The sequence below is a fragment of the Rhipicephalus microplus genome, chromosome 9 (genome assembly GCF_043290135.1).
Source record: "Rhipicephalus microplus isolate Deutch F79 chromosome 9, USDA_Rmic, whole genome shotgun sequence".
Taxonomy (NCBI): domain Eukaryota; kingdom Metazoa; phylum Arthropoda; class Arachnida; order Ixodida; family Ixodidae; genus Rhipicephalus; species Rhipicephalus microplus.
The window spans coordinates 76,893,401-76,913,177 of NC_134708.1; the positions used below are offsets into that span (position 1 = coordinate 76,893,401).

The following is a 19,777-nucleotide window of genomic DNA, read 5'->3' on the forward strand; positions in this document are numbered from 1 at the left end:
TTTGAATGAAACCAGGTATGGCTTTCTTTTTTTGGGGGCATCACGTATATCCTTTTTGTCCACATTTTTATAAACAGCACACAGACGAAAAGACTTTTAGGGTTGCTCTTTTATGTAGTGCAATTTTAAAAATAAAGTATTTCTCAAATCACATACATACAGACAAACACTTCATAAAGAGCCAGATTTTCTATTTAAATGAGGCTGACACTTCAAATGGCGTAACTAGTTTAGAATGATCACAAAGAATTGCTAACTTAATCTATAGAAAAAAGTGGTGTAGCAGTGTGTGTTGTATGAAGAAAAACACAATTTGCTGCATAGCTCTTCAAGTACAGTATAAATGCAAGGGAACCATTTACATTTTCCGGTGGTTCCAAGTGTAGAACGTCGTCTTTTCAAGTTCATCCTATCCTTACCTCTCCGTTTTACTGGTACATGCCGATTTTGTGTTGGGCGACAGTGGTGTACATGATGCGCAGATTTCCGAGATGCCACCAAGGAAACCAGGTTTCATGCATATAATTGTCTTATCCGGCCGTCACTAGAATACGGTTCAATCATATGGCATCCTCAGGGCGCAAACCTAACTAGCCTTTTGGAATCTGTCCAGAACAAGGCAACCCGGTTCATCACGTCCTCGTACTCACGTTACCAAAGCGTATCTTCTTTAAAGATTTCACTTCATCTTCCCTCGCTTGCCATGCGCCGAAAGTTGGCTCGACTATCTTTTTTTCATTCGCTGTACCACAGTAGCACGCCGTTTTCCCAGCTTCATATCATTCCACCACCTCATATCTCCGCCCGGATAGACCACACTTTCAAAGTTAAACCAATTTTCGCTAAAACAGAAAGATATAAAAACTCTCCTTTAGTCCTTGCAATCGCAGAATGGAACGCGTTACCTGCTCAAATCGCAGAACTGTCCGATTCATCATCTTTTCAACATGCACTCAAAACCTTTCTTGAAGTTCTTTGATGACGCATAAATCTTTATTTTGTTTTTCTTCTTCTTCTATGTTTCTCTCTGTATTTTTTTTTCTTTTTTTTTTGCACACTGTTGTTGACTGTACTGATCGCGCTTTTTTGCTCTTGTTTACTGTTTTAAAGTGCATTTCGCGTGAACCCCTTTTTTCATTCAATGTAATCTATTGTTGTTTGGCGTTGTTTCTGGATTGCACTTTCAGTTTCTCGATGCAGTAGACATGTATACCATCTCTGCCTTCATTTATGTTCTGTACTGTACTTGTGATCATAACCCCACTCTATACCCCCCTATGTAATGCCCATTCGGGCCTTTAGGGTATTTAAATAAATAAAATAAATAAATAAATGCTGCCTGTGCATAGAGGTAAGTGCTTGATACACAAGGACGAAGACATAACTTTAACAATAGTCTGGCTCTGTATGGGGTGTTTGTCCGTATGTGTGTGATGTTGTTATTAATGTGGAAATGTTTGCTGCTATGAGTACGACTGAAAGAGCTACGGTCAAGATTCTTGCAGCATAGTCTCGTGCCATGACAATGTAGAAATCGTCGTTGCACAATGTCAACACTAACAGGCATAGTGGCCTGCTTTTTTGCAAACTTCTCAATATGAGGTGTCACCATTACGTCACTCAAATAAATTGTGAAGGGCAGCATTACACATGCAAATTCAATAGACCCTAACACTAAGGTGGTGTCTCTTCCGTTCCGGCGCATTTGGCAACTAATATTTAGAACACGGATATGCCGTGTTGATGCCTATGTTATTCAATCATATGCAATCACGGAAAGTGTGGTTTGGTCGGCAATTGAATCCGATGCTGCTTCTATGACTGGAGACTGATCTACCATGAAACTAATCCAACATTTCTCTTGAAAATCTGTATCCACGTGGCTGCAGCATTGCATCCAAAATGCATTATAATATACGATTAAGCCTCAATTTCTCGAGGAGGAATAAAGCAACCATGTGCACTGCAGAATGCCTGGTTGACTATCTTCCATTTGATTGTGATCTGCCACATGACCTGGCTATGCATCTCTTAAAGAAGTACTCCATTTCATGAATGTAATGGAACTGAAGAACTCAAGGGAAATCAATGAGTTGGCATCGTGTATAAAGCTCTTTGAAAGAGAGCAATTTCTGAACACTTGAAACTTGACTGTGATTGAAGGTACCTTTTCAACATCTTCCAAACCATGAGTCATTAGTAGCTGATGATTTAATATGATGTTTGGACATGCCGTTTGTGTTGGCCAAAGTGCTCTTATCAAAATGTGTAATATGTAAATTTTATAATTCAATTACTCGTACAGCATCAATGCGTAGTGGCGCTTGCCAGAAGCACCTAGGATAGAAAAGACACAACCACTTGTTCACATGTGATTAATTAAAAGTGAAGTTGTAAATAACCAGCGCAGTCCAGCAAAGAAGAGATTATTATTTGGTTTAGATTTTTTGCAACAAGAAGATGCTTTTGTAAAAGCAAAATTACTAATGCGTCACAGGTTAGGAGTGTCGGCTGTCCCTTTGCATCTGGATTAAGAACATTGTTCTGTGTTAGAGTAGTGGACAGATGGGTAGGGTGCTTATGCAAAAGCTTCGCTTCACTCCAGTAAACACTCATGAGCCATCTGTGCATGCGTGAACATGCCGTTTGCACAAAGGTTGTTCAAGCAGTGCTGCAATTTGTCACCTCGTTACATTGTTGTCATGATGTCCTCATCCTTGTTTGCTGCCTCCAGCCGGTCTAAGAACTGGCTAACCTCCCTGTCCTTCCTCATTTATTCCTCGTCCTCCTTTTGCAGAACCACCTATGCAAGCCATGAAACAAAAGCAGTACTGTGCAGTCCCTGGCTGCCCAAGTGCAAGGGGCAGCAGTGCTGTCTTTCAGTCTGGATTGTTCTACAGGTTTACAAGTGAGAATGAGTGGAAGGAGAAGTGGATGAAAGTGCGGGGGGTTGCGAGCATTCGAAGCTACTTCAAAGTGTGCTCATTGCACTTTTCCGAAGACTCTTTCCAGGGCTGGTTTGAAGCTCTGGCATAAGCTGGCTACAAGTTACTAAAGCTTTGTCGCGACGCTGTACTAACACATCGCACTATCGAACATGCGCCTGAAGACGCCCATGGCGCTTTGCAGGTGCAAGGTGCATGACGACATGAGTGTAAGCATACCTTAACACTTAAAGGTCGCGTTGTCCCATGCTGGTGTGTTCAACGCTGTTGCGAGTCAGCTAAATAGTAATAGTATGCCTCCGTATCCTTTTATGATGACCTTGAGTGAGATATACAAACATACGATATTGCAATGCCACTTGCTGGTGAAAACTGCCGCCTTACCTTCACAAGAGACCTTGTGAGGCAGTAGTACCCAAATTTGCCTCGCGTTGTCAGCTTATTTCTTCGTTGGTGCCACATTTAGATTTACCCCACATATCTCGCAGAACCCACATGTTTTTTATCAGTCATATATATTTTACAGGATTTCAGTGCCAAAGGATCTTTTTGTCCACTTTTATTTCTTCACATTCACATAACAATAACTATCTATAACATCCCCTATGCTTTCGTTGACATTATTGTCTGTTAGTCATTATTATTGTGTCTAAAGAAAAAAAAAAACACAGCCCCTAAGTTTACACTTACTTCCTTCATATTCCTTTCAACCCACTTGATTTGAAATTATTCAATCAATTCACTGTTTGCTGAGAATTAGCTTCAAACCTAAAATTTACTATTCGCACATCCCTACAATACACATAAAGCATGAGAAGCTAGCATTACTCGAAGTGCTGCAAGTACCTCACCTTATGTTATTGCTGTTGTAACACCCTTCTCATTATTTGTGCTTCTAGGTTGAACCAGTGGTGTAGACCATGACACAGAGGAGGCGTTGTTGTGTAGTGCCTGGAACCCAAACGGCAGTGGGAGCTCTGTCTCCTTGTCGACATCGTTCTATGATTTTCCATCCGAGAATGATTTGAAGCGGACGTGGTAGAAAGTGCTGGGTGTTCTGAGGGACACGAGCCACGGGGTGGTGTGCTCTTTGCACTTCAGTGAAGGCTGTTCTGAGATCCAGCTTGAGGCTGTGGTACAGGCTGTCTACGAGACACGGCAGCTTCGTTGCGGAACCTGGAACCTGTACATTGAAGGAACATGCTGTCACACTTCTGTACGCAGTGATTCAAAACTAGAGTAAAATATCCCTCAACAATTCGAGTCTCTTGAATCACGGAGAAGTTTTTCGGCTGCAACATCACCACCAGAAAGGAAAAAGAGACACTCAAAATGTGCATACTATTGAAAGAGTGTCAAAGATTTTGCATTGAAGCAGCGCACATGAGATGAGGATGAAGAAAAAGGTGAGCACAAACAGGGGCTGTTGGAAATTGTGTGCGGCACAGACATAAAGATGAAAAAGAAGGGTAGCATTGTTGAGGCAGGACGAGTGGACCGGTACTACCGGCTCTGTGACATGAAGTGGATGAGTAAACAACGTTCATGCACGGCCACATTCCAAGTTTTGACTTACTGTCAAAATGAGTCAGAACTGAGATTAGCGGTAGTCTTATGCAAATGGAAGCCACTATGCTTTTGCAAGAGAGTAAAATCCAAGCATTCAGTGTACACAAATGTTCCCTTTAACAGTGTACCCATCTGTACATACAGCATGTTGTGTGTGCACATTCTTGAGTATGCGTGGTCATGCAAGCTGTTAGGGGAATCCTATACGTAATTTAAAAAACTCAATAAAGGCTGATTTTAGCCACCCTAGCCTTGATGCTTATTGTTAGTATTGTTTTTTAATGATGTTTCCACTCCTGCATGGGACCGTGTAGGCCTGTAAACAAATAAATATAAATCAATACAAATGAGCATTGAAGGCCTGTTCGAAAACTGGCACTCAGCCAGTTTTCAGGACCCAACTGACGGTTTGCTTGCGTGGTAGTTCTGTACAAAACTGGAAGTTAGTAGCTTATTCTTATTGTTTGCACAATTATCTTTTCACCATAATGAATTTTCAACAATTAACCTTCATTGACCTCCCACCCCAACGAAAGATGCATTTTTCGTCCACGTTGAACTATCGGAAGTCGAATCTTTCTGGAAAAAAAAAAAACTTTCTTTGATGACAAAATTACTTTATTGTTGATATGGAATGTAAAACACATATAATTTGGGAAGAGTTCGTCAAATGAAAATTAAAGAAACAGTATTTTAGCGTCGGCATTACTCAATAGTATTTCTGTGTGTGTTACTTCTTGAAAACGGGCCCACAATTCATGCCGAAGAGTCATCACTGTCGGTGTGATGATAATGAGCAGTGCATTCATCCGCATTGCTCCTTGGCGGTGCATTTGAAGAACTCGAAAGAAACTTACCAAACAAAAAGAGGGAAAATACCTTGTGACCGTTGGGGATAAACAAGATAAGGGCAGCGAGAAGAAAAATGCAATGCAACTTTCACCGCCATTAAGGATGAAGATTAAGTTTCATGTGCCTCTATCGTAATTGCGCAGCGTAACCAAAACCACGACACGGCATAGCCACAGACCGCGTGAAGTGCTGAAGCTAGAGATCACTTGAGAAGGTAGCACAATCCCGATTACAAACTATTTCATACGCCTCTTGTAAACCCTAGGAAGTAGCAGCCCCTGTCGATAAGCATGCATCGTCACTGGTGCACGACATATCAAATGTAGAGTCAAAAACATTCCCGTACAGCAAAGACCTTGCCGGGTGGCAAACCACCCGACACAGAAACCGCCACCGTACATATGCTGTAAAAACCCTAAAAGAATCAATTTCCTCAGGTTTACATAATAATTACTACAACACTGTTTGACAACTACGAATAACACACCCTGCACGTTCCTTCATTCATACTAGCTGTTAGTTTTCAGTAAGGTTGTACGTGTGACAGGGCTATGAGGTTAGGCGCAACAAGGTTGTTCAAAAGAAGTTCAGCTTTCAGCTGCGATTGTTTATTTGTGTTTTTATAATACTGTTTGCGTGTAAGAACTGCATTGATTCATTATTTTAAGTTTTCTAGCACACCTAAATCTGCCATGCTGTACGAAATTTGTGCATCGAATTTTGCGAAAAACAACAGCTACTGCATGCGAAAATTGAAGTATTTTGACAAATTGTGGTTCTGCGGGAAGGCCGATCGCAGCTTTATAGCGGTTTTACGTCTATATACACGAGATCTTGGTGCATTATCTTAGTCGTGTCTTGGTATATGGTCTTGCTGTACATCTTGTTCCCTCGATCGCACTTCTCATTTCATTCTTAATTTTAAAAAGTTGTATTCACATTATTTCTTTCAAGCTGTGGCCAAGAAAAAGAGCTAGTACTAAAGATTAATACAGGGTGCTACATATTTGCATTATGGCGTATGGCAATGTGGTCTATGATATCAATAACAGTCTCATTCTAGTGCTCAAAGTGACCCTTTTTTTATTGTTTTCTTTCAGGGCTAAACACCACCCTGCAAGGCTCAACTTCTTCCGCTTCAGTAAAACACCTTTCGCTGAAAACAAAAACTGTCAACGAACAAATTGAAATCCATTCCAATTGAAGCGTTCCATATGCTGCTCCAACAAATCTGTATGATTTCCATACAAGTTTACATAGTATAGTATAGGTGGATTTTGCGCCAATTTCAGACTATTTTATGGGGCCGTTGACCCGAAGATCGAAGGTTTGTTCTCATCTTTAGCGGTCGCGTATGAATGGAGGCGACATGCTAGAGACTCGGGTGCAGTGCGATGTCAGTGCACGTTAAGAACATCAGATTGTTAAAATTTCTCGAGCCCTCCACAACGACATCTCTTATAATCGTATTGCTGATTTGGGATGTTGACTCAGGTATGATTATTGTTATTACAGTGATATGGACAATACATGTGATCATTGGAACTCCTGCTGAATGTTTCAGTAGGAATGGACTCTCAATGTCAAAGCTTTCCCTGTGATTTTCATAGCTTGAGCAGTGTGTCTGTGCATTTTTCATAGTTGGGATGTGGCATGCCGCATGTACTACCAACTCTGTTGCTTCCAGTATTGAAGAGAATTGCAATGCCTGTATTTATTTAGAGCACTAAGAGTAGGCTTGGACCTTGGTTTAAAGGGCATTTTTATGAATGTGACCTCAGTACTTCTTTATTGCCATTTTTTTTAAATTACTATATTTGCTGCTTGTGTGTCTTATTTGAGTGGCATTAGGAAGGTCGAATGCACTTGGTGATGTAATCTGTCCCGTTTTGCTGATACACTCAAACCTCGGCGTAACGAACCCAGATATGACGAAATGTCGGTTATAACAAAGTAAATGAAGAGTAGTCGTGCAATAAATGCGATGTTAGGAATACACCCATATATTAAATTTTTGGTTATAACAAACTTATTTTTGTGTAATATGCAACTTCTTATAATGCAGTATTTATACCTAGGCGTACATAAAACACCAACTTGTCTTGGAATACCCGTGTTGACTACGTAATTGGGAATGCTAACTGTACTCTAGGCTACTTACGCCGTAACTTGTCATCTGCACCTCCATCTCTAAAAAAGCACCTCTGTGCTACCCTTCAAAGACCTAAACTATAAAGGATGCATGCATCATTTGGGACACTACTACTGACAAACTAATATCTTCATTAAAATGTGTAAAAAATATTTCAGCTCGCCTCATCTTATGTAATCATAACAAATGCAAGTGTGTCCGCTATAAAAAACAATCTTCCACTCGTGTGTCTAGTATATCTTTTTGTTGTAAAGTCACACATCTGGTTCTTTTTCACAAAATATTCCGCCATCAAACTCTCTGAAACAAACTCGCTTCCCAGCCGTTTTCTTGACATATCGCCTCAAATGGAACAACGTTACAAAGTTGGTCTTCAAACGTGTCGAACAAAAGCCTCCTTTCAGTCATTGGTAATCCGATCATCTGCTGAATTGAACCACCTTCCCGAAGCCATCGTATCGATCCACGGCAGGCACTTGTTTAAAGAAGCTTTAACTAATATTTTCTAAACTTATTGACTCTTTCTTTTTTTTATTTTGTGCAATACAAGTAAAAGTGAATCTTGATTTTTCTTTCATCTTTTTTTTCATACGTACATATTTCGCGACCTTAGTGCATTTGCCATTATTATCACTTGTCTATTTAAATTTTATGTCTTTGTTACTTTAACTAAGACTGTATAACTACATGCCTTTTGCACAGAAATATTCTATATTCTTTTTTGTTTTTGTGTCAATTTTATAACCACTTCCCTTTTTATTGACCCTGAGGGTTTCAATAGATAAAAAAATAAATGGATATTGTGAGCGCGACAAGCGAATGACTCTTCATTCTCTTTAGATATCCTCATCACCTGTACATCTTCATCATCTGTAAATATCATCACCAGTGTGATTTAGCTCGATCCTGGCTGAATAAACCGGTTCCTCACAAGTGGTGGAGGTGCGGGCTATATTCCCAGCTATATTAACAGTGAATGTGAATGTAAACGTTCCTTTCAAAGGCACTTCTACATTCGCATGTTCTGACAGTACTTTTTCTTTCGCCACAGTTGCTGTGTCGGGACCAACAACGGAATTCACTGTGGACATCAAGAAAGAGCCGGACTGCATCGAAGAGAGCAGCTGTGACAACAATGCCCCTTCGAGAGAGAACATCAGGCCTTTGGACTGCCACCTGTGCCCTCACACAGCGAAAACGGCGCATGCCTTGAAGGACCACCTGCCGGCGCACAGCGAAGAAAAGAAGTACGAGTGCTCGACCTGCTCCCGAAGGTTCAGGTACCAGAGAAACCTGAGGCGCCACACGCATTCGCACTGTAGCAAGAAACGGTACAGCTGCAAGAGGTGCTCGCAGGATAAGCCCGACAAGAACGTCCACAATCGCCACCTCACGCGGCACCACCACAAGGCCAACAAGGGCTACGCGTGCCCAATGTGTTCGTACCTCACACCTCATCATGCGGACATGGTGAAGCACTTACGGATTCACACGAGTGACAGACCTTTCAAGTACGCCTACGCCACCGCCAATAATAGCGCACTTATCAGGCACACACGCATGCAGCACGAGAATTTAGACTAGGCTTGTGCGAACAGCGAATTTTAGGTTTGAAGTGAATTTGAAGCAAATAGTGGTTTGGGTCGAATATTTTCGAATGGAATTCGAATAGTATATAACATATTTTAAAGAAAAATGGGCATATTTGTCACGATCTAACTAACTGGCAGAATAGTTTCTTAAAATTGAAACAAGGCCTGTGCAAATGCCTCTTTCTTTTGTTTTTATTTTACAAAAGAGGTTGGAATAACCTTGATAAAGTAGCAGAATTTGACATTCGGTAGAATGCAAGTGATACCTGTAAAATATGTTACATTTTAAAATTTACTGTAGTGAGAACATACAAGCCATTATAACAAACTCTTAAACTTGAATGACGAATCAATTTGGGGATTATGTTCATTCAACCTTGAAGTGGAGCTTCGAGACTGTGCGGATTCTTTTTTTTTTCGAATAGATGTGATCACGGCCGAGCACTTTTTCACTGCAAAGAAACCACCTTTACAAAGGGTTACATGAAAATTAATGGATTTGAATCTGTGCTGTTCGTTAAAATATTCAAAGTGATATTCATTGGAATATTTGCACAAGCCTAATTTTGACTGAACATTGTTGGTGTGAGCCAGTGATGTCTTCGTGCTTGGCTGTTTCTGCATCGTAGGAGACATTGGGACTGGAACACTTTCCTCCTAAGTTTTAATGTGTGTCTTTGAATCTGTCGCAAGAGTGGGAAAAAGGTTGTTGAAGATCCCCAAGCATATTTGGGTTGAGAAGATGAGAGCATTTTCTTTGGTTTTCATTGCAAAAGCGTACTGCAACATTTGCTGCAAAGTTTCTCTTCTCCCAAGCCCCAACTGTAATTTGTTGCTGTTGTGTGCAAGAGTGTGTGCTGAGTGTTGCTGCATCAACACCGGCGGGATGCACACATTTGCCACCCTAGCCAGGAAATGAGGCCACAGGCGTTGGGTAAGGGCTGCGAAATTTGTTGTTACCATCATCGGTTCTGGCAGGAAAGATTGTGCATAGAGCTGTGAGAATAGCAAAATTTTGGGTCCGAATTGCAAATATTGAACTTTGAGGACAGTTTCTTTAGTATTCTTTGAATAGTTTGAAGTGAAAACTACAGAGAAAAGGTTGCAGCGGATCTCCAAGCACATTCTTGTGTGATGGAAATATGGAACCTGGCTAGGTTAATTGGTGAAGGGATGTAGGGATGGCGTTCCCTAGTTGTTTTATTATCAAAGATGAGGCAATGCAGAGTTGCATTTATTTACATGATTTGGTGCAACCAATGTGGTGTCAACAACTCCTAACTCATAAAAGGGAAAGGCTGTTTCCTTCACCTCTCACCCTCTTTAACTTCTGTGCAGGCTCAACTGATTCAGTGGACAAGGGCGTGCTCCCTTCGGATTCGATTGGATGCTGAAAATCTTTGTCCGATTTTTCAAGATTTTTCGGTTCGTAACGGCATTAATTAAAGCCTCCACATATGTTGCATATGTTCGAACCAGCGCTTTCGCGAGTCTATGCTTTTACAGCTTTGGTAGAGCCCTGAAGCCAGCCTTGCCGCAGTATTGAAGATTGGTCAGGCGAATCGTTTTAAGAATACGAAGGAGCCATTGTTGCGGGGCTGTGAATCTCCATGTAGGAATCGGTGTTTTCTCCGGTCAATAAATTAACAACTATAGCAGAGTATGCAAGGCAGCTTCACCGTCGTGCTAATTGGTGATGGGGTGAAGCATACAAAAATTTGAAAGGGCCACTGTGAAATTGATGTTGGCTGTATTTGTCCTCAGGAAGTTCGAATAGTCAAAATTTCAGTGCGAATCAAATCGAATAGCAAGCTCTATTTGAAAAATATTGGCAAGTCCGAATGTTCGCATACCGCTGTTTGCATGCTTTCTGGGCTGAAATTTTGCTGGCACTAAATGTGTGTGCATGTTTGGCAAGCTGTTCAAAAAGTGCTTTTGCAATAAACAACCTAAACAAAGCATTGAGAGGACTTTTAAGAAAGGTTGCCAAATAAGACCGTTGCTTTTTTTTTACTACAGGGGAGCAGCTTTAATCAATGAAGGTTGTGCATTCTTTATGCATAAATAGTGCAACAACTCAGTAAGTGATGATGACATGACAGTTCATGTTGACATTTATATTCACTCACAAATAAGAGTAACGAGGTACAGTTCAGCGTTAGACCTAGCGCTTGCTTCTTACAATAAATAAAGCATAATTATGTCTTTTCGACACTGCCTTCTAGTGACTACTGCTTGAGCATGCAGTGGCAATGGGTGAGTGGAGACCGGACACATTTCATATGAAATAAGACGTTATTTGCAGTTGAATGTGAAAGCTGCTTCGTGTAGTTGATCTCATTGTTTGATTGATCTGGCTTACTTCTCGGAGGCCTCCGAGAAGTAAGCCAGGAGGAAATTGGTGACAAAGATTGATAGCTGGAGACCATGCTTGTTTTTTCTGACTGACACGTACGTGTACACTGTCCTTTCTTGTTTTTTTTTTCTTCTTCTTTTTTCTTTTTTTCACATGCAAATACAAAGTGTTTATGTTCGACTACCACTTGATGACCATTGAAGGGAAACGGACGAAGATGAAAGGTAAAGAGCCGACCGACCCATTAAGGGGAAACCCTTTTCTTTACGCACGCCGTCACGGACCCCTCCCGCCACCGCGGCGACAATCTTGGGTGGCCCGACACACACGCCGAGAACTGACCAGCACGGGATTAGAACCGGATGTGGACGTACACGGACATTTGGTTTCGTTCTCAGTGTTGACAGTAGTTCTTCCTCTTTTTTACTTTCTTTTTTCTTTTCGTCTTTTTCTCTCTTTTTAATTTTTTTCTTTCTTTCTTTTTTTAGTCCTCTCTCACTCTCGCAAACATCTTTCAAGGCGAGAGGGGCGCGACAGCAACGAAGTTTGGAAGTTCATGTCAGTATAACTCATCCCCTGATGAAGGGAGGACTCCTCCCGAAACTGTTGGGAAATAAATATATTTATCCTTGTTGACAACGCTCCCGTTGTGACATATCCCATACCAATACATACATACATACATACATATATATATATATATATATATATATATATATATATATATATATATATATATATATATATATATATATATATATATATATACACGCACACAGTGATGGAAGTGACATTTTGCTTTTTGGTGCAGATTCCGGACCAGAAAATATGGTGCTTTGGAGCAGCCTTAAGTGTCTACGGAGCAGAAAAAAATGCTATAGTTTAGGGTTGCTATTGGTGTTTTCGGAGCAGATGCATGTTCCTACCAACTCTGGCAGCAGCGGCATCGCATGAGCGTCATCTAAACCTGAATCCTCTGTTTTACGCAGCCGTCCTTGTCTGTGGCTGTTTCTTCGGTGATCATCTTCGTGGTGCTGTGCGGCCGATTAGCTCTTTTGGACAGCGCTGAGTCGCCCACGTGGGTGAATCTGCGACTGCGCAGCCTCTTAGTGCTGCGTCGCTGATATCGGCAAGTCCACCGCTGGAGATCGCTGCTATCGCGGCGACACCCTATAAACAAGCCGGCATTGACGCCCACTCTTCACTGGCAGCAGCGGCATCGCATGAGCGTCATCTAAACCTGAATCCTCTGTTTTACGCAGCCGTCCTTGTCTGTGGCTGTTTCTTCGGTGATCATCTTCGTGGTGCTGTGCGGCCGATTAGCTCTTTTGGACAGCGCTGAGTCGCCCACGTGGGTGAATCTGCGACTGCGCAGCCTCTTAGTGCTGCGTCGCTGATATCGGCAAGTCCACCGCTGGAGATCGCTGCTATCGCGGCGACACCCTATAAACAAGCCGGCATTGACGCCCACTCTTCACTGGCAGCAGCGGCATCGCATGAGCGTCATCTAAACCTGAATCCTCTGTTTTACGCAGGTATTCCGACGTCAATTTTTTTCTCTTGTTAATTTTTCACTGCTGCTGCTGCTGCTGCCATCAAGTGTATCTTTTCTTCTCGCTTTTTTTTTTTTTTTTTTTTTTTTTTCCTGAGTGTGTTTCTTACTTGTACCATGCCGACGAATGCAGAACTGTCAAAACAAGTTGAGGCGTTGGAAGACAAGCTTAACAATATAGCTAAAGGTACAAGTGAGCTCATCTTTGGTAAGATCCTGCTGAGAATGAAGGAATCTGGGATCGACGTTGTTGAACTTAAGAGAGAAGTTGACTCGCTGAGTTCCAGTGTTGAGCATTTGAATGGACTTCTTGAGGATATGCGGTGCAAAAATTCTGCGTTGTCCGATGAAAATACGCAACTCCGATCCCAGAACCAATCATTGACCCGCAGGGTCGAGGAGCTTGAGCAGTACTCTCGTCTCAGCAATGTCGAGATCAAGGGCATTCCATGTACCCAAGGAGAAGACTGTGTTGAAATCCTGAAAACAGTGGGGGACAAAATTGGTTGTCCCATTTTGCCCTATGATCTCGATATTGTTCATCGCGTGCCTACCCGATCTATTGACAAGAAAAACATCATTGCTCGATTTTGTTCTAGAACCAAGAAGGCCGATTTTGTTAGCAAAGCGCGTAAAGCCAGGCTCTGTCTTAGTGATATAGGGTTGTCTAGTCAGTCCAAATTTCCCGTATTTGTAAATGAGCATCTCACTGCCTGTAACAAGACTCTCTTCTCCAAAGCTCTTTCATTGAAAAAAGAAAAAAAATGGTTGTTCCTGTGGACTGACAACTGCCAAATTAAGGCCAGGAAAACAACTACTAGTAAAGTTCTACGCATTCGGGACGAATCTGACCTAAACAAAATAGTATAAAGCTGTTTGTTCATACTTTGGATAGTACAATCATGGCTTCCGTACTAAAACCAGATCAATTGCACTCTTTTCTGAATGGATTTCATTCCATTATTCACTTTAATGCAAGAAGTCTTCATAAACGGTTTGACATCATTGACGGTTTCCTCACTTCACTTTCTTGTTCATTTTCAATGATTGCCATCACTGAAACTTGGTTGTCTGACGATGACAAAAATCTATATTGCTTTCATAACTTTAATTCTGAATACTGCAACAGAATAACCAGTAATTACGGTGGTGCTGCCATATTTGTTTCTTCTGGAATAGCTTATCGAAGAAGACATGACCTATTCTTAACCGTTGATAACTGTGAGTCTGTTTGGGTTGAAATAGATAACTGCTTTTTGACTGGTGACAATAAGAACCTCATATTTGGTTGTGTTTACCGTTCTCCTTCATCACCAATTAGTGATTTCTGTACTAATCTCGACCATATTTTGCATAAAATTTCAATAGAAAATAAAAATGTTGTCATAATGGGTGATTTCAACATTAACTTACTAGATGAAGGATCACCCATCTGTATCAACTATACTAGTCTGCTTCATGGTTACGGATATGATTGCCTGATTGACGCTCCCACGCGTGAAGATTTTTCAGGCTCATGTACACTCATCGATCATGCTCTCTCTAATTTACTAGACCCACCAGAGGCAAAAGTTTTACACATTGACATCAGTGATCATTACCCCATCATCCTACGCTTCAATACTAATGCTCGACCGCATTCCTTTTCTCACACAAGATATGTGCTGGACAAAGAAAGTTTTAAAACGGCTGTTGCTAACACTAACTGGACTGAAATTAAGTCAATAATCAACCCACAGAAAGCTTTTTCTAAATTTCTTTCACTGATTTCAACGCATTTAATGAAATTCACTTTCAAAACAAAATGTAAAAAAATCATCGCTTTCTCTCATAATCCATGGCTTTCGCAACAGCTATTAACAGAAATGCGCAAACGAGATAACTTGTATAGAAAAACTAAAAAACAACCTTTTAATAAGAACTTAAGTGCCCGATATAAAATCTTCTGCAATGCTCTTAACTACAAACTTAAAACTGCCAAAAGACTTTATTTTGAAGAAAGAATCCAACATGCTTCTAGCACTAAAAAGAAATGGGAGATTGTGAACTCTTTTTTAAACAGGAACTCGAGACAAGACGAGGTACGTCGAATTATAATTGATGGAGTAGAATATGATTCCCCTTCAGAAGTAGCTGAGGCTTTTAGCAACTTCTTCTTCCCTGATAATACCAATTCTCCTACAGAAAGCATTAATACTTCTCGCTTACCCCACTCATTCTTTTTATTTCCTACAATACCGGATGAAATAACTGATGTTATTCGTAATTTAAAAATGACTAGTGCTGGCATAGATGAGATCCATCCTGCTAACATAAAATCTATTGTGCATATAATATCAGACATTCTTTCATTTATTGTTAATTTGATGTTCAAGAATGGTGTATTCCCTTATGAATTGAAGCGTGGCAAAGTTATCCCTGTTTTTAAAAAGGGGGATAAATCATTACTAAACAACTACCGTCCTATTTGTATTTTACCATTCCTTGGAAAAGTGGTTGAGAAACTCATTGAGACACGACTAACTAAATATCTTTCCAAGTTTAACATTATCTCTTCCTCTCAGTTTGGTTTTCGCCATGGCTACTCAACAGAGATGGCGCTTATCCATCTTACTGATCAGATAAAAAAATTAATAGACGAAGGATGCCTAGTTGCCTCAATATTCATCGATCTAACAAAAGCATTTGACAGCATAAATCATAATATTCTGTTCACTAAACTGGAGTCCATTGGCATTTGCGGCCCTGCTCTTTCATTACTAAAAAGCTACTTACACAACAGAGTTCAAGTTGTTTCTATTTCCAACGTCTATTCCCGACAGCGAACCACTAACATTGGTGTGCCCCAAGGCTCCATTTTGGGGCCACTTCTGTTTTTGATTTATATTAATGATTTGCCCAAGTGTCTGTCTTCATCACAATGCATTTTGTACGCCGACGATACCACCATATTCACCTCTCATAAAGACATCTCATCTCTTGTAACCATTTTGAATGCTGACTTAGAAAGTATTTTCAAATGGTGTAATACTAATATGTTGTCTATTAATGCTTCTAAAACCAAGTTTGTTGTTTTCACCTCACACCAGCGGAATGTAACATCAGCACCTAATATTACTTTTGGCCCCCACTCTATCTCTCCTTGCTCATTTTCTTCCTTCCTTGGCATCCTTCTAGATTGCAATTTAAAATATCAGAGACATATTGCTCACATAAAAAAAAAATTAGCATATGGTATAAGAGTCTTGGTCAAAACGCGCCCGTACTTCTCACGGAGCACATTACTATCCCTCTATCACTCTTTCGTACATTCTCATTTTACCTACGGTATAACATGTTGGGGCAATACTTACAATACTCACATTTCGTCTCTTCAAATCGTCCAAAATCATGCTATTCGACTAATTACATCCAGCCCACGTTTTTCTAATGCTAAATCTTTACTACATGAAAATAACATCCTTACTCTCACTGAACTTACTAAATTCAACCTTGGCATTTTTTTCTACAGACTTCTTAATAATCAACTTCCCCCTACCATTTTCCCGTCTTCTGATCTTGTTATTTATAGTAATACCCGATTTGCACTAAACAACAACTTCCTTCTACCCAGTATACGTACTAATTATGGCAAACAAACTGTTAAATTCACTTCTATCTCATTGTGGAATACTCTTCCACTTAACATAAAATCTATCAGTTCATTTCATCAATTTAAGAAACAGTATAAATTGTATTTGCTTCATGCGGACTAACCATAAGACTTACTGCTTGTTTTATTTGACGTATGCTTTTGTTTGGTCTGTTTTTTGTATTTCTTTTTATTTGTTTTTTTTATTTCCTTTTATTATTTAGTTTTGTATATTGATTGTTAAATTGTTCTATCGCTTTTTTTTTTTTTTTTTTGTACTTCACACCTTTATTTTTTTTTTTTTTCTCTATTTTTTATGCGTTCAGTTGTACGCTTTGATTTATACTTACGCTCCTGTTGCTTAAATGTGTTTAATAACTCATTGCATTTGTACAGGAGGTCCCGATACAGTCACTTGACTATGGGACCTCCTTCTGTATACTAAATTCCTGTCACTTGTACCGAATTTTATTAATAAAAAAATTTTCTGATTCTGATTCTGATTCTGAACTCCTGAAGTCTAAAACATCACTTAAGCATCTAATAAATATTTATATTTATTATTAAACATGTTGCATGCTAGTATGCAGCTAGTACACAAGCACTATAGTTGGGGTAAATTATGGGCGGTGGGGGGGGTCGAGAGAGTCTGGGCTTTTCTGGTGTTCAGGCTGAGGACACCCCTCTCAAGTGTCCCACTTGAGATTCAGCTTTAGCATGTGATATAAATGAGCTACCAGTCAAATATAGCCTAATCAACTTTCTAAAATGCTTTTTATCTTTTTCTGCGTAACTGTGTTAAATGCCCCTCACCTGTGTGAACTATGGAAATCGAAAAAAGGTGAAAAAAAAGAGACTGAATAGAACAATGCAATTGGCCAAGTGCGGACCACATGCTCGTTTTTTATTTTATTTAAAAGCATGGTTTAATTCATATATAGATGAAAATACAACCCATACTAAAAATACGAATTGGACACCATGGCCTCGTATGTGTCGCTGATAGTATATACAGCTTGCTTTTGGGTTTGCTTATGCTCACGGGATGGTACCATGGTTCAACTTCATTCTTTCTAGTTTGCCAACACCATTTTGCAGCTGGTTTGGAGCAGCATTTCTCTTTTGGAGCAGGTTGGAGCAATTGGAGCAGCACTTCCATCGCTGTATATATATTTACACACACCAGAGCAGGGGTCCTGATGTGTGATCTTAGTGATCATTTACCAATATATTGTCTACTACCTCCTAGACCACCTTGTGAAAGAACACTTGAAAACTACAAAAGGATATATTTAAAAGAAAACGTAAGAAATTTTGTAGAATTAATCTCTTGCTATCGATGGAACGAAGTCATTATAATACGAATACAGACGCAAACACAGCTTACGATGCTTTTATATCCATCTTGGTTTCATACGACAGATGCTTCCCTCTTGTGAAGCTCAAAAAACACAAAAAAGCAAGAAATTTAAGCTTTCTATTTCATGTGAGCTGTATAACAGAATTAGAATGCGCAAAGTGCTTTTTCAAACTTTTCTAAAAAGTAGAAGCGCAGAAGATTTGCGGGTGTTTAAATCTGAACGAAATAAAGTAAATTCTGATATGAAACGTACCAAACAAGAATATCACATGAATAAATTCACTGCTGAGTCGGGAAATTCAAATCTCAAGTGGAGGCCGATCAATGAGATAATGAACAGACGCCCCGAAAGAAATAAAGTTACTTTCCAACAAATTGGTGTGTCAGACGTTCAGATTGCAAATTCATTCAATGCCCATTTTACAGATGTTGGTTCATCTTCACAACCCAATGTACCAGTCTCTCCATCTGAATATATTGCAAATAGGTGTTCTTCTACTACTTTGTTCTTGCTAGCCATCGACGAGCGGGAGGTCCAGGGCATAATCTCATCGCTTAAAGATGGTTGTGCGACTGGTGCTGACGATGTAAAGGTGCAGCCGCTGAAAGCCGTTAGTGAATATGTAAGCATACCTCTAGCTCATATCTGTATTCTAATTCTTTCAAATGACGTGTGTCTGGATAGAATGAAGCTAGCTCGAGTGACCGTTATTCATAAAGGTGGACCAGCTAGTGATATGAATAACTACAGAACAATTTCAGCACTATCAGCTTTCGAGAAAATTGCCGAACATATAAATAAAAGACTGAGTGGCTTTTTAAACACGAAAAACTTCATTACACAAGAGCAATATGGTTTCTGTAAAAAGAAATCTTTGGAAACAGCTTTACTTCAAATAAAAGAACAAAAACTCGAAAACATTGAAAACCGAATGCTAACCCTTGGTTTATTTTTTTACTTTAGTATTCGTGACGTCACTTTATCCTTAATACAAAGCTATCTAACGGCACGAACACAGTATACTATGATCAATGGCACTACCTCTGAAATTCAGACCATAAAGTACGGCGTACACCAAGGTTCTGTTTTAGGTCCCGTTCTCGTTTTGTAGTATATAAATGATAATGTACAGGTACAGGGCTACTCTAACATTATACTATATGCCGATGACACTAACCTGTTCTTCTGAGCAAGGCAGCACAGTAATTTTGAACAAGCCAACACCTGGCTACAAAGATTAGATATGTGGCTTAATACAAATAAACTTCAATTAAGCATAAGTAAAACAAAATACTTGCTCTTCAAATCAAAATGAACGAACACGGCTTGTCATCCTCAGCTACAGTTTCAAAAAGTAAATATTCAACAGGCAAGCACGGCGAAATTCTTGGGAGTTATATTCCAGGAGAACATGTCCTGGTCCTGGTGCCCAAACTCTACACATACAAACTATTTCTTGAAATTATGCGGCAATTTAGGTCTGACAAACATTCCCTCCACAGTAAGTACAGTGTGAAAACGACAGGCTACAAATTCAGAAATAGTTCTGTATTTAAAACACATAGCAGAACAAATTACGGGGAACAAAAACTTGCTGTTCGAATTCCTAACTTCATCAATGACTATACCTTTATGATAGATCTCAAATCTGGAATGAGGAAGCAAGAGCATCAAAAAACAATAAAAAAATTAATATGTACAGCCGAACTAATGCAAATAAAAGACTATCATGGTTCTGTATGAATGTTATGTATTGTGTTGATCTTC

The 19,777-nt window shown here is 39.9% G+C and overlaps 1 protein-coding gene and 1 long non-coding RNA gene across 3 annotated transcripts in view; one reads left to right on the top strand and one right to left on the bottom strand.

Annotated features, from left to right (window-relative positions):
• Positions 1-19,777, bottom strand: part of LOC119163202 (uncharacterized) — a 47,043-nt gene that overhangs the window by 21,021 nt on the left and 6,245 nt on the right. The window contains exon 2 of one of the 2 annotated variants that reach the window (XR_012886204.1): positions 3,797-4,128. This is a non-coding gene — a long non-coding RNA (uncharacterized LOC119163202). Of the gene's footprint in view, positions 1-3,489; positions 4,129-19,777 lie in introns of those variants that run through there. The other variant, XR_005108672.2, reaches the window with a different exon arrangement.
• Positions 4,402-11,508, top strand: LOC142772112 (uncharacterized). Its single transcript, XM_075874243.1, has 2 exons — positions 4,402-4,477; positions 8,570-11,508. The coding sequence occupies exons 1-2, from the start codon at positions 4,402-4,404 to the stop codon at positions 9,100-9,102; spliced, it is 609 nt and encodes a 202-aa protein (XP_075730358.1). The 3' UTR covers positions 9,103-11,508.

Coding starts and splice junctions, on each gene's coding strand:
- LOC142772112 (XM_075874243.1), top strand. CDS start 4,402: ATGAAAAAGAAGGGTAGCATTGTTGAGGCAGGACGAGTGGACCGGTAC. Junction 4,478..8,569: donor CTGTGACATGAAGTGGATGA/GTAAACAACGTT, acceptor CTTTCGCCACAG/TTGCTGTGTCGGGACCAACA.